General features: G+C 32.9%; 1 protein-coding gene and 1 long non-coding RNA gene across 3 annotated transcripts in view; one reads left to right on the top strand and one right to left on the bottom strand.

The window, feature by feature from the left end:
• LOC143633908 (uncharacterized) overlaps positions 1–14,477 on the top strand; it is a 254,244-nt gene that overhangs the window by 134,700 nt on the left and 105,067 nt on the right. The window lies entirely within an intron of this gene.
• On the bottom strand, positions 5,861–14,096 carry LOC143633898 (acyl-CoA-binding domain-containing protein 6). Of its 2 annotated transcripts, none has more exons than XM_077102112.1 (17): positions 14,010–14,096; positions 13,709–13,761; positions 11,863–11,941; positions 11,634–11,771; positions 10,667–10,744; positions 10,487–10,591; positions 10,329–10,395; positions 10,151–10,212; positions 9,697–9,836; positions 9,366–9,492; positions 9,166–9,280; positions 8,773–8,861; positions 8,601–8,684; positions 7,616–7,900; positions 6,635–7,096; positions 6,433–6,492; positions 5,861–6,062 (listed from the first exon to the last, which is right to left on the bottom strand). In XM_077102112.1, the coding sequence occupies exons 2-17, from the start codon at positions 13,744–13,746 to the stop codon at positions 5,982–5,984; spliced, it is 2,010 nt and encodes a 669-aa protein (XP_076958227.1). In that variant the 5' UTR covers positions 13,747–13,761; positions 14,010–14,096; the 3' UTR covers positions 5,861–5,981. The 2 variants fall into 2 exon arrangements, with proteins under 2 accessions (XP_076958227.1, XP_076958226.1); XM_077102111.1 differs by having other exon boundaries at positions 14,005–14,079.

Genomic DNA, 14,477 nt, shown 5'->3' with positions numbered 1-14,477 from the left:
GTATAATATTTTTAAAGTCAGCATTAAAATATTTTAGCATTAGTTTTCTGAAAGTAGAAAGTCAAACGGACTCCGATTGAACTTGAACTAACGAAATTGGAACCGTCTCGTCGAACTCCACGATATTAGATTTTAGGGTTTCGTTTTCCGATTTCTAAAATATAGATTTTTGAATTTTTGTTCAAATCATTGTGTCTATTTAGGGGGGTCGGGGTGGTTTAAAAACCATCACTTGCTCCCACCAATCACGGTGTGCCACCTCACCCCACCACTTTCCATCACTAGAGATGGAATTTTGGTGGGGGTGGTGGTGTGATGGAATTTTTTTTTAATTTTTTAATTTTTTTTATAATAAATACTAAAACAAGGTTGAATTAAATAAATATTACAAAGATAAATAAATTAAAAAACCGACAAAAAAAAACCTATGGCGCTTCCCAACCCCACTTCTCGCATAGCTCGCGTTTGCGTTGAAGTAGGATCGATCTAAAGGGTTCGTTAAGATGTTCGTGCGGTTGTACGATGAATGTTAAATCGGCGTTTTTTTTGTTTTCATTCAAATGGTTGATATACGCCTCGTCATGTTTTAATTTTGAAGCAGAGCTAGTTGCTTTCGCTCCTTTGTCTCGACCATTTCCTCCAACTTAGCCGACTTGTATTCGTTGAAGTCCTCGGCCACCGTTTCCTTTCCTAATCTTGACGATTCCCCACTTTTCTTGCGATGCGGCCTTGTGGGTGTGGGTGTGTCTTCGTCAGGATCGTCTCCGGGTTGATCGTTCAAGTTCATGTTCGGCGTGTTGCTTGACAAGTCGTCGGTAGACGTTGTGTAGTTCCCGGAATCGGAAGTTTTTGATCTTTGTGAAGAAGATCCTTTTTTCCTTGGAGCCGTCGGTCCGTCCATGTCGACCACGGGAACCGGTTCCCACTTCGGGTGGTGTCTCGCAATCTCCCACGCATCCAAGTGGGGAAAAGATTTATATCGGAAAATCTTGATATACTTGCTCAAGGCGTTCTTTATGATAGTCGCCTCGCTCGCTCCGCTTTGTGGATCTCGGCTCTACAAAACATTTCGAAATATATATATATATATATCAAAATTGTAAAAATAAAGTAATAAATTATAAAAAAAAATTAACTAATAAATTTAAAAAAATAATTACCAATTGGATGTAGCAAGCATTAAATTTTGACATTTTTCTATTCAAATCTCCCCACTTGGAAGTCATTTTATCCATGTTTCGATCGGTTGCCCCGGGAAGTTTTTCGAAATGTGCAATAACACGTCTCCATAACATATCTCGTTTTTGTTGGTTTCCGTGTTTTTTTGTTTCGGAGGCGTGTAAGTAAGCCTTGGTCAAGGCGACCTCCTCCGCGGACGACCAAGGTCTACGGACGATGGCATCCTCCGCGGGTTTATCTTCATCCACATCGTCGTCTTCATCACGAAAAGCACGTGCAAATTGATGTATAACATTGTTATCCTCTAAAGGATCGACGGACGTTTATGACGGTTGAGATTGAAACGTTTCAAAAGGATTATTTTGAAATATTTGGCTAGAAAAAGGTGGAATAAACGGTTGGTTTTGATACGGTGTCGATGAAAACGGTGAATTAAATGTTTGAGATTGAAATGGTTGGTTTTGGAATGGTTGTGGTTGAAAAGGTTGTTGTTGGAATGGTTGGGTTGTGTCGGGTTCATCTTGTAATCGGAATCTCGCCGGCTCGCCAAGATTTTGTCGAACCTTTGGTCGGGATTGGGTTTTCTTTGAACCCGAGCCACGTTTCTTTGAACCCTCCATTTGTGTGATGTTAGAATGTTGTTTGTAGTAGAGGATTTGAGTTAGATTTGAGTTGGATTTGAAGATGGATTTGATTATATTTATATAGGTTAATTAAGTTTTTTTTTGTATCTCCTCTCAACGGTAATATTAACGTTTGAATTGGATTTGAGTGTGTGATGGCCATCACGGCCGGCCCCCCATCACCCGTGATGGGAGGACCGGCAGCGGTGTTCGTGATGCCATCACGGGTGATGGCCGTGTATAACGGACCACCCCCAGTGCTCTTATCATTGTGTTTTTTTGTTTACTTTCATCATTGTGTCTTTTTTTTCTTCAACATTTTATCTTTATCTTTTTTCTTTAACATTATGTTATATTACTCAGCATTGTGTTATATTTTGTACGGCATTATGTTATATTTTGCGGTCCATGTGTCTTTGTACCCTTCCTAGATTTAGGAGACTGTATAGAATAACTGAACCCATTTTTTAAGCCTTCTTATTTATCCTAATACTCCTAAATAAATAAAAGAAAGAAAAACTTGTTGTTTTATTATTATTATTATTATTATTATTATTATTATTATTGTCTTTTTTTGTTTTAATCTTCTTAGTGTGGCAAATTGTAAGTTGGTTAATGGTTAAAAGGAAATGGGTTGGAAGTTTAAAAATGTATGTTTGATGCATACAAGTATATACAACCACATAAATAGTTTTATTCATAAAAGTTGTTATTGAAAAGTTTTGTAATTTTATTTGACAGTAGTTATTTAGAGCATTCCTGACTCAACCCCTAAAATTATGTGAGGTGGGTTTGTAAATAATAGGGTGGGGTTGTGAGTGTAAATTATAGGGTGGAGAGAGAAAAGATAGTGATTTTCTGTAAATTTGAAGAAAAGGTAGTGATTTTTTGTAAATTATAGGATGGAGAGAGAAAACTGTAATGATAAAGGTATAAAAAAGTATTATTTAGTTGAATAAAAGAGAGAAATGTAATGTTTTTTAGTGTAATTATAGAGATAAAGATGGGAAACGAGCTGGAAATGCTCTTAATGAAGTTAATATATCTAGATATAAAGTTTTATGTCCACCCAGCCCCCATACAAAGGCAGGGTCAAGTTATTTTACAAAAAAAGACAAAAATGAGAATGATGAGAAGAATTTATAGCCACACAAAAAAAAACTGTTTGAAAAAATTAAAAATAAAAAAATAAATAATCATAACTCAAAATTTAATAAAAAAAACAAAAAAAGTAAAAACACAAAAATATTTCCAACGTCTTCCTTGTTCTAAAAAAACCCAAAATGCTGAGAGAAAAAGATCATTGTGTCTTTTTGTTTATCATTCTGTTTTTTGTTTATTTTCGTCATTGATTATATCTTTTTTCCTTGACATCGTATCTTTTTTTCTTAACATTGTGTTAGAGCATTCCCAATGGATTCCCTAAATTATGTGAGGGGGTTCTCCATTTTTTAAAGATGGTTAAAAATGGTTGTGAGAGGAGGAGAGAGAAAATGTTACTGTTTATGGTTATTGGAGAAGCGCACTATTTATCTCTATAATTTTTTAATGTTTTTTAGAGTGGTTGTGAGTAAATGAGAGAGAAAAGGTAATGATAAAAGTATAAAAAAAGTATTGTTTAATTGAACATGAGAGAGAAAAGATAGTGTTTTTAGTGTAATTATAAAGATGGAGATGGAGAATTGAATGGGAATGCTTTTATATTAGTCAACATTATGTTATATTTTGTTCGACATTGTGTTATATTTTACGATTTATTGTGTCTCTTTTTAGTTATAATTGTGTCTTTTATTCATTTTCATCGTTGTGTCTTTTGTCTCCGCATTGTGTCTTTTCAGGTTTTTTTTTAAGAACAAGAATCACGAGGGAAATATTTTTGTTTTTTAAATTTTTTTGTTTTTTATTTATATTTTGAGTTATGATTTTTTTAATTAACTTTTTTGGATTTTTTTAAAGGTTTTTTACAAATCTTTCTCATCTTTCTCATTTTTGTCTCCCTTTGTATTTTAACTTTTCTCTCTTGCCCTTTAACCATCTTGCTCAATAGGAGTGTGCATGAGTCGGTCAAAACAAAAAACTAAAAAATCTGTCGAGTGTTCGAACAATCATAACATTAGATTTTGACATTTTCTGATCCATCAAAAATTAGATCATCTCATATATAACCCAAATTATTATTATTATTATTATTATTATATATATTAAATTACAAAGTTGGTTTGTGCATAAAAGGTTGTACACCAGGTTGTATATGTTGTAATCTTGCATTGGTTTCTATATGTTGCCACCTATCTATCTTTTGTTTGAGCGTTAATCGCCGATGAAAGGAACCGTTTCGTTCTCCATTTACATCTTCCAGATTCAAGCTCAAGCCGTCCCGTCCCGACTGCACACACATATATGAGTTTCTGCGATTCAGTTCTCTGTCATGTTTAATCAGCTCCGGTATTAAGAAATTATCCACATCACTCCTTCATTATCTGACTCATTGTAAGCTTCTTTTGACTTGGTTATTTAACTTCCTATATGTGTTTAAATGTGATCATTTCTCAATACAGATAACTGCGGTCTCATTCCAGTTGTGGACTACAAGGTAAGCATCGTGCTTTACTGTCTTCACGAATGAGTTTGAATGCTTCAGAGTGTTAACCGACAATGTGTTTTCGGAACCTTAGGTGTCTCCACCAAGTAATACTACAAGCACTAAAGTCTAATGAAAATGTAATCTTGATGAACCGAATCTGTTCATACATTAATTGAAAGAAGTATGAGAAATATACATGTATTTAACTTATTTTAAGAGTGCTCATAAGGCGTTCCATGAAACGCTTATAATTTATTTCTACATGATTTGCAGCTATTATCTTACCCGAACAAAATTTGGCATTAGGCTTATCGTTGTGAGCAAAAAAGGCTTCACTTTTGAGGTAGGGATGAACAAACAAGTACGGGTACCGACTTTTTGGCGTTCTGAATCCGTACCCGTACGGTTCGATACCGATATTTCCTGATTTTTTTTTCCTCGGCGGTTCAGTATCGAGCTCATCCTTTGAATGACTTGCTTTAGAAAACATCACAGAGGTATTGTTTCTTTCATTGCATCTGTAGGGTTTCCAAATTATTTGTTAAACCATATACTATCAATATTTCAAGTAGACTTAATATTAACAATGGCTGTAAAGAAGTGACTTAAGTTGAATTTTAGTACTCATTTTGTGAATTAGTTTTCATTTGGGGTCCCATTTTGTGAGTTTAGTCGTTGTCACTTGGTACCTCATTTTCGTTTGTTGCCCTTATTTGGTGCCTCATTTTTGTGATTTGGTGTCTTTGGTTTGCAAATAAGTACTCGCATACTAATTGTCTAATGATCACACTAATTCAGCATGTACACAATGATAGCGGTCTAGAAATGGCTTTCGTTGCCCATGTGGCCGATTCAGCCCATGTGGCTCATTAGAATTTGTTTACCTGTCATGAGAGATTGTTGTTTTGCAGGTGATAAACATGTTGAATTTGCTGCTGAATTTGCCACTCCTGATACAGCTCAAAAGGTTTATGTTTTACATATCATAGCACAGATTGAAGTAATTGTTTGTTTTGTCTGTATTAAGTTAAATCGGTTGTTTGTTTACAGTTGGTTCATGCTACTGAAGTTGAAGTGGTATACATTTTGGATCAGCTAGCTGCTACTATTTTTACAAATCATTACACAGATGCAAGTTAATTGTTTGTTTTATCTTTATTCAACTAATTGGATTGTTTGTTTATTGTTGGTTCATGCTAAAATATTTGGATAAGTTGGCTGCTACTATGGAAGAATGATTGGATTAAGTGAAGACCTTAAGATTATTAAAAACAAAAGTTCAGTTCGGATTACACCGGAGCCATGGTGGTGTGGCCTGTGGATTAAGTCTGGAGCGTTTAACATTTAAGATTTCCAACTCAGTTGGTTTAATTTGTTTCGACTTATATGATGTTTTGCAGATAGTATTTTATGTAACTTTCTACGACCCGCGCAACGAGCGGGTCCTCATTACTAGTTACACAAAAAAAATAAATAAATAAAAACATAACATAGCATAACATAAATACTACCTTCAAATTTGATGTTTGGACCAATTACAAGTAGAAATTTACATCAAGATCTTACAAAACCATGGTTGTGTTATAAGAACTAAATCATCCATGAAATGGTTTTCTAGGAGTAGGCGCTCGATTCTCCATCGACTGCAATCTTTGCTTCAAATGGAAAACTTCAACCTGCCAAACATATATCGCGTCTCATGTATCCTTAAACATGAAATACATAAAATGCCCTTCAACCTTGCATGTGGCATGCACAATCATACATATACATTACCAGTTAAGTCATTTCACTTCATGGGTATAAAATTTGCATAGAAAACGTACACATTTTTTGTTTAATAAAATATTTTTTTAACTAGTTTTTAGTATTAAAGGCATTTTGGTCAAATCACGGCAAACTTAACAGAAGACTCAGACGTTAGTCACGTGGACTAAAATGGCAACTCTGGCCAAATCGTATGAACAAAAACACGAATTTAAGCTCTTTTTGATTTGTTATTTCTACATTTTTTTACTATTTATTAGAATGATCAAAAGTGTGTACCTGGAGCTGAAAAGCCCGCGCTCTTTCGCCCGAGAGGACTCCTCTGGTTGAATGCAATTCCTGCATAAACGAAATATGGACTTTTGTTAACTAACAGGTCTAATATAATAACTATAAACCCAAAATCTCTGTTGCTTTTTAAAAAACAAAAAGTTAAAAAAAACTGTTATAGTCAAACAAAAATGTAACGCCTCAAAAATACCTTTTGTGTATCATCCAAAACCGCCTTTAAAAAAGCAACATCATGCTCAAGCCTCACATGATCAGAATGTACAATATTTGACAAACTATTTGCTTCTTCTTGTGCCATTTCCACCAAAACTAATTTCTCTTTCATCAACTCCATATCTTTCAAAGTGTCGTTTAATCTTTTTTCAACTTCCTGTCGGCTTTTTATAACAGATGCAAGATTTTTTTCTGCAGCTTCTCGGCCCGCCAATGCAGCTGCTAACTGGCCTTCAAGAATCCCATTCTTTCGCATTAAAGCCGACATTTTTATTTCATATAGTTGGTATATACTTGAAGATCCCGTGAAAAACCCTGATTTTCCATCGGTTTCTTGGAATGATGTGTTATCGTCATTTCTTTCTTTTTCGTCTTTTACTAAGTTTTCGGGTTCCACCATCAATTCTTCGGCTGATTGTTTTCTTGTTTGCTCCAGCGGCTAAAATTAAACAAATAATTTATAGGTGTGCGCTTTTAAAGTGACATTCAAATTATTTTAAAAAAAATATATATGAAAAAATCAAAAAGAACATTTGTTCCTAAAAAGATGGGTAATTACTAATTAGATGATCTTATTAAAAGAAATTGTCAAAGAAGCCCTCGGACTTTTGTGTCATTTGCACATAAGTCCTTGTACTTTATTTTTGCAAGATTAAACACCGTAAAATCTATTAACTTATCGATAAGAGCCCCTGAGTTTATTATAATCATAAATTAACTATAAAGTACTTTGCCTAAACATTTAAAAGATTGAAATTTTGAATTTGGGATTTTCGATCATGCAAAGATAAAGTCCCTGAAATTTTGAATTGGGATTTTCGTCTTTATTTTTTTTTAAAAAGGTCTAGAATTTTTTTTACCTTTTTTGATAATTACTATTATTAACGATATTTTACTTTTCTCATGTTTTATATTGAAATCCACATAAAAGAATAGACTAAAATAAAAACAAAATTACCAATGCGGATCGTTCATCTTCCAAACATCTTGCTAGTTTCGTTGATGCATCATCATCAACTTGGTCTTTCCTTTGTGAAACATTACCAGGATTTGAATCCACCAACAAAGATTCAGACAAAGATTTCCTACCCGAACCATGTTCAATTACTGATGCTAGATTTTGTCTCCCGAAGCTGCCAACCGAACCGACTGCGGGTCCCATAGACGAAGAGCGTTTTTCTGATGGGAATGTCATTCTTCGACTTGTAGATGATTCACTCTTATCCAGCACTAGTACTTCAACCTTTAATAGAATTAATATTTTTAGATATTTAAACGGGCCATCAGGATATGAGAAACTATTAATTGTTTGGTTGGCGTGTAGGAACAGAATGAGTTACATACTTTCATATGACTTTCTACCATAAATTTATATATGATTATTATTATATGTAAAATTATGAAATAATAACTAAATAACATGCTTCGTGTTATATATAAAAATTCTAATAAAGTATATATAAAAATTAGATAATAATGTACACATATTAAAATGAGCCAAACCCAAGCTTGATTAGCTACTCACAAGCCGAGCCTGAGTTTGGAAAACTACTCACAAAGTCACAAGTCGAGCTCGAGCTTTATGAGCCGAGCTCGCTAAAATAAACTTCCAATAAATGGTGTATTTCTAGTTATTTGAAAAATAAAAAAGGTAAATCAAATAAAGTTTGGGAAAAGTAACCCAAAATGTAACTAATTTCAATGTATATAACTTACTTTCAACTTTTTACCATTGCATCTAAGTAACCTTCTATAGCAGGTAAAATAGTGATGTGGCACCGGTTCTTTGATAATGAGCTATATGAGGTTACTTGCATATAATGGTAAAAACTTTATATGTTACATACAATGATAAAAAAGGCAAAAGTTGCATTCTGGTGTAACAAACCCTTTACTTTGTGAAAATTTTCAAAAATATTTTTCATATTGAAGATTTTTTATACCTGGTCTGACGGCTCCTTCTTTAGACCTCCAAATGCAACCAAATAATCCGTTTCCTTCTCTTGTAGATGAACCAGGCTAAAGCCCTATAAAAAGAGAGTATTGTTCAGTGAAGTTGCAAAAAAGAAAAAAGACAAATCACAAATAATAAAATTAAAATTAAGAAACAATTACCTTGTTGGTAGTGATAGATTGTTGAGATGATGTGTGTACAACAGACCACTCTAGTTTTAAAATATCATAAGCTAATATCTCTCCATGCCCTGTTAAAGATAATTATAAAAGTATATCAAGAAACATAATATACACAAAAGTCATGAACTTTTTTTTATCTTTAGGGGATTCTTCTATAAGTTGATGTTGTGTTACAAAATTAAAGTGAAAAACAACTCGTAATTTATATCTTCAGCTTTAAGTCACTGAACTTTAAAAACTTAACGAAAGCGTCCTTTGTACAAACTTTAGGGGCTTAATAAAAAAAAGGACATATTTGTTATGAAGCCATTGGACTTTTTCGTTCAGTTTTTATAAATCTACCATTTTATTAACTTGGCTTAAAAAACGTACGTTTTTTTCTGCTACCACCGCCTGCAATATACCATTTTGTCCCACACAATACTCCACAACAACCAGCTCGAGGTGATGGATGGAAACCACGTATCTTAATTCTTGACCACATCATCTGAAACATAAAATGTGCATGTTTTATGAAAGAACTGATCTTTATAATTCACTACTATAATCAGCTTTTGGATATTTATGCTGACCGTCTCAAAGTCAAGGGAGTACAAATCATTCAAAGACTTTGACTTCGAAGTTCCTCCAAATACTAGAAGCAATTTATCATCATAAAGAGCTGCCACATGGTTACATCTTGCACAAGGTCCAGCTCCCCTTACAAAGTTATATGAAAAGCTTCAACTTTGTGAAACGAATAATAAAAAGATTCTTCTTTTTGCATGATTAGTCCGTAAATTTGTAAAAATGGACCCTTTTGTTAATATATATAACTCTATGGATTAAATCATGCAAAACTAGCCCATATTTAAAGATACAAAATCCATGTGTTAATAGTAACTATTAACAAAAGATTCTTACTGGCAATGAAGAGGAAGCCATGTGAGTGATTTAAGATCGAACATATGTAAATCGTTTAATTTTCTTCTCTTAATATCTTCACCTCCAAATAAAATTAAATGGCAACCGGCTCTGACGACAGTGTGACCACTGCGTGCAATCTGTAGTGACAGGAATTTTAGTGACATTATAAAATCCCTCAAAACAAATGAAAGTTTAGAACTTTAAATCAAAACAGAAAGAAAGGTCAAACAGGTTGAAAGCCATCCTAAATATATATATGCATAAACCTTCTTAATCATTTTATTAAAAAAAAGATTATTAAAGTAATATAGTTTCACAATCATATATAACACGTTTATAAGTTTTAAAACTAAAAAACAAATAGGGAAATGTTTGCAAGTAGGACCAAGCCCTTTTGACCCATTACCCCTGGTCGTTTAACCAGATGTTGCAAATATGATTGAAAACTTACCGGGACATCTCCTTTTGCTTCCACAAGTGACCAACACTCTGTTTCTACATCAAATGCCCACACTGCAAAAAACAAGTTTTATTATAAGACTTTTTCACCTTTATAAAACAAATTACAAATTTCCAAACCATTTAAAACTTAAAAAATGGTGAATTTGTTAGATTAAAGTTTAAACAACCTGATACTCGATCACTAGGTGGGTTTGTTCGCCCTCCAATTAAAAGCACCTTTTTCCCCCAAGGCACCTAATATACACGAAAAAAAAAGTTTAATCTTCACATAATAATATTAGTTTGGAATGTTTAATTCATCAATAATAAAAGGTAATAATAATACCAAACAATGACCCTTGCATGCGGGAATCTTTAGTTGAAGACTTGATGGTGAAAGGTATAGTCTTGATGAAGCTGTTGTCCATGAAAAATTCTCAGAATTGAGAACCTGAAATAAACACACACCTGATGATAATATGATTCTTGTAATTTAGAAACAAAAAAGGCAACAAAAAAATATTACTTGCACATCTTCTAATAGCCCGTTTCCAGATTCACCACCAACAACAATCATTTTCTTTCCGATTACAGCTGCTGCATGCTATTCAAGAACAAAGGGTAAAACGGTATAATGATGATTATTATTACTATTATTAGGATTGTGTGTTAAACTTAGAGGTAACCTTTACGACCCGTTTATCTAAAATGGGTCAATTGGGCTTATGTTTCCGTTTTCATAAAAAACACAGCATATTTGGCATGCTGATCACTAAAAGATAAATAACATTCTTGGCTAGAAACCGTTCCGGGTCAACCCAATCTGACCCGACCCATTTCAGCGCGACAGCGCATACAAAAAATTACCCTTTATGACCAGTCACCCAACCCACTGGGCTTGTAAACGACCTGAACGAACATGTTGTTCGTGTTCATTCGCTTAACTTTAACTGAACAAACAATCGAACACGAAGAACAAAACGAACGGGGTTTTTTGGTCGTGATGGTTCATTAAGAAAATGAACAAGTTCTTGTTCATTTATGTTCGTTATTTAACAGTATAAAGAAATGGTTCAGATCATAAACGAATGAACATAATAGAACATAGATGCACGAACATAACTTAGTTAAAACCAATTAAAAGTAAATGTGAACGTGTTGGGCACAAAAAGTTATTAAAACTACTACTAAGTTATAATGGGCCTAAAATATTTTAATGAATATATTAACAATGTTAGTAAATGAACGTAAACGGATGAATATAAACATGTTTAAACGAACGAACATAAACGTGTTGACGAACGAACGTAAGCGTGTTTAAACGAACGAATATAACTGAACGAATGAGACATGTTTTCATGTCCATTCACTAAATAAATAAACTTCTTGCCACACGGTTCACTGAATGTTCGATTCTTTACAGGCCTACCAACCCACCCATTTTACCACCACCTCACCGCAATCCATAAAAGAGATATTATAGAATGTATTACATTGAATCTAGGTGTGGGTTTATCTCCAGTAGTTGAAATCTTTTTCCATCCTTCACTGTTTCCAGAAATCGAATTTTCTAGCTCGAGTGCACGATTATAATCATCAGAATCATTAATTGCAGTTGTAGCATCACCGCCCTGTTTTGTTTGCACCCAAAAACAAATATCAAACATAATATATCTGCAGTGTTTGATACTTTTAAGACAACAATTTGAATTAACTTCTTACATTTGAATTAATTGTGCGCTTGGGGTGCCGAATAGGACTACGCATACCCTGAGCAGAGTCTGTAAGCTGAACTTTTACTCTACACAGAGTTGAAATCCAATTAAACACAAATTACAAGAAACTGTTAAGTTTTAGTTTTTTATAGCTGGTTTTAAAGATTTTAGTGCAAAGTCATAAAGTAAAACACTTCTAGTCAATCTCAGTAATTCCTTAACATTTTGTGGATCAAGATTCAAGATTCAAGCTTTTGTTTCTAACATTTTGGTCTGTATGATTTCACAACAGGGTCAAACTATCAATGAATAATCAGTATATACACATATGCATTGCATAAACATACATTAAAATTTATACACACACACACACACCCTGAGCTCCAAAAGCTTAACTTTTACTATACAGAAAATTAAAATCCAATTAATTACAAGTTACAAGAAACTGTTAAAAATTATAGTTTTTTATTGCTTTTTTTAAGATTTTAGTGCAATGTCAAAGTAAAACACTTTCAAGTCATGTAATCTCAGTAATTCTAAACATTTTGTGAATCAAGATTCAAGATGCAAGCTTGTGTGTTCTAATATTATTTAGGTCTGTATCATTCCATGTCAGGGTCAACCAATCCACTAATAATCACTATATACGCTGTACGCATATGCATAAACATACATCAAAATACAATCTTGTAAACAATTACACACAATTGATGTATAGATACAGGGTATAATGAATAATGATAGAACCTATCAACCTAAGATTCAAGATTCAATATTTTGTGTTCTGATTTTATTCTGGTCGGTATAAATATATCAGGGTCAAACTATCAACAAATAATCACTGTATACACATATGCATTGCATAGACATACATCAAATGATCAAAATACAATCTTAAAAACAAATACACGTAACAGATGTATAGATACAGGGCATAATGATAGAACCTAAGATTCAAGATTCAAGCTTTTGTGTTCTTGTTTTATTTTCTCTGTATAATTTCACATCAGGGTCAAACTACCAACAAATAATCACTATATACACATATGCATTGCATAAACATACATCAAAAATACAAAATTGTAAATAAATACATACAACTGATGTATAGATACAAAAAACTGTTTCAATTTAAGTCTTTTATAGCTGCATTAAAGGATTTAGTACAAAATCATAAAGTAAAACACTTTCTAGTTATGTAATCTCTGTAATTCTTAACATTTTGTGAATCAAGATTCAACATTCAAGCTGATGTGCTCTAACTTTATTTTGGTCTGTATAATTTCACATCAGGGTCAAACTACCACAAATAACCACTATATACACATATGCATTTGCATAAACATACATCAAAATACAATCTTGTAAACAAATACACACAACTGATGTATAGATACAGGGCATAATGATAGAACCTAAGATTCAAGATTTTGTGTTCTAATATTATTTTAGTCTGTATAACTTCACAACAGAGTAAAACTATCAACAAACAATCACTATACACACCTAAGCATTTACACAAACATGCATCAAAATACAATCTTGTAAGCAAATACACACAGCTGGTGCATATATACAAGAAATTGTTATCACTTTTAAGTTTTTTATATCTGTTTTTAAAGATTTCAGTACAAAATCATAAAGTAAAACACTTTCTAGCAATGTAATCTCAGTAATTCCTAAACATTTTGTAAATCAAGATTCAATATTTTGTGTTTGGCCATCAGGGTGCTATATACACATATACATTTACACAAACACACATCAAAATACAAACTTGTAAACAAGTACACACAACTGATGCATATATACATTTGTTTGTATGTATAATTCAACAAGAAAACAACCCTCACCTTCCAGGCTTCTTTCCTTTCCGAGAAAAAGCAAACATTTTTGCTGAATCAAACTAAGCCAAACCAAACCAAAAAAAACTAAAATTAGGGCTTTTGAAGAGCAAATACAAAATACACACAAACCCTAAAAAATTAGGGTTTTGAAGAGCAAAATTAGCTTAAACAAACCCTTGTGGTAACGACAAGAGCTTGAAATGTAGAAGAAATTGCAAGTTTCAATAATAATAATAATGGGTATTTTATTTTATTTGTTGTAAGACAAAGTGAAATGATCCAATAATGGAGGTAAGTGTTACTGTACCTGTGAACTGCATTAATGGCAGTGAAGAAGCTCAGAGGATGGGGTGCGTATGTTAGCAACATTCATTTGAAGTTCACACGTGGGAACCTTTGGTAATAATAATACATCACATCTAATCTAAGCTGCATTATTATTTGAATTCAAACAAATTTTTCATACTTTTAAGTTGTATGGTTTGATTAAAAGTTGAATAAATGTATGAGCTTTGGAATCTTTATTTGTGTTTCTTGATTATGTTGTTTTAAATATGTGAACTTTAGATCCACTTTTGCTTTTATGAATAGATGATTTTGGTATCATTACTAATTTTATAAAGTATTAAAAGTGAAAGTAGACTAAATTGGACTACTTCTAATCCAAACTATGTCAAGCCGAACACAACATGAACCCGAAACTTGTGACACGTATAAACTTAAATACATCATGTATATTTGCGGGTTGATCTAAACACGATTTGTTTAAGGTCAT

The sequence above is a fragment of the Bidens hawaiensis genome, unplaced genomic scaffold (genome assembly GCF_021521415.1).
Source record: "Bidens hawaiensis isolate Kalapana, Puna unplaced genomic scaffold, B.hawaiensis_p1.1 tig00006913_1, whole genome shotgun sequence".
NCBI classification, from domain to species: Eukaryota; Viridiplantae; Streptophyta; class Magnoliopsida; order Asterales; family Asteraceae; genus Bidens; species Bidens hawaiensis.
Note: the sequence above shows the minus strand (reverse complement) of the source record. Positions and strands in the feature narration are given on the sequence as shown.

Bases quoted from the DNA above. Each gene is read 5' to 3' on its own strand.
- LOC143633898 (XM_077102111.1), bottom strand. The intron at 11,772-11,862 runs GTAAGAAGTTAA...CAAACAAAACAG, and splicing joins AGCGCACAATTAATTCAAAT to GGCGGTGATGCTACAACTGC. The intron at 10,592-10,666 runs GTAATATTTTTT...TGTTTATTTCAG, and splicing joins GGCTATTAGAAGATGTGCAA to GTTCTCAATTCTGAGAATTT.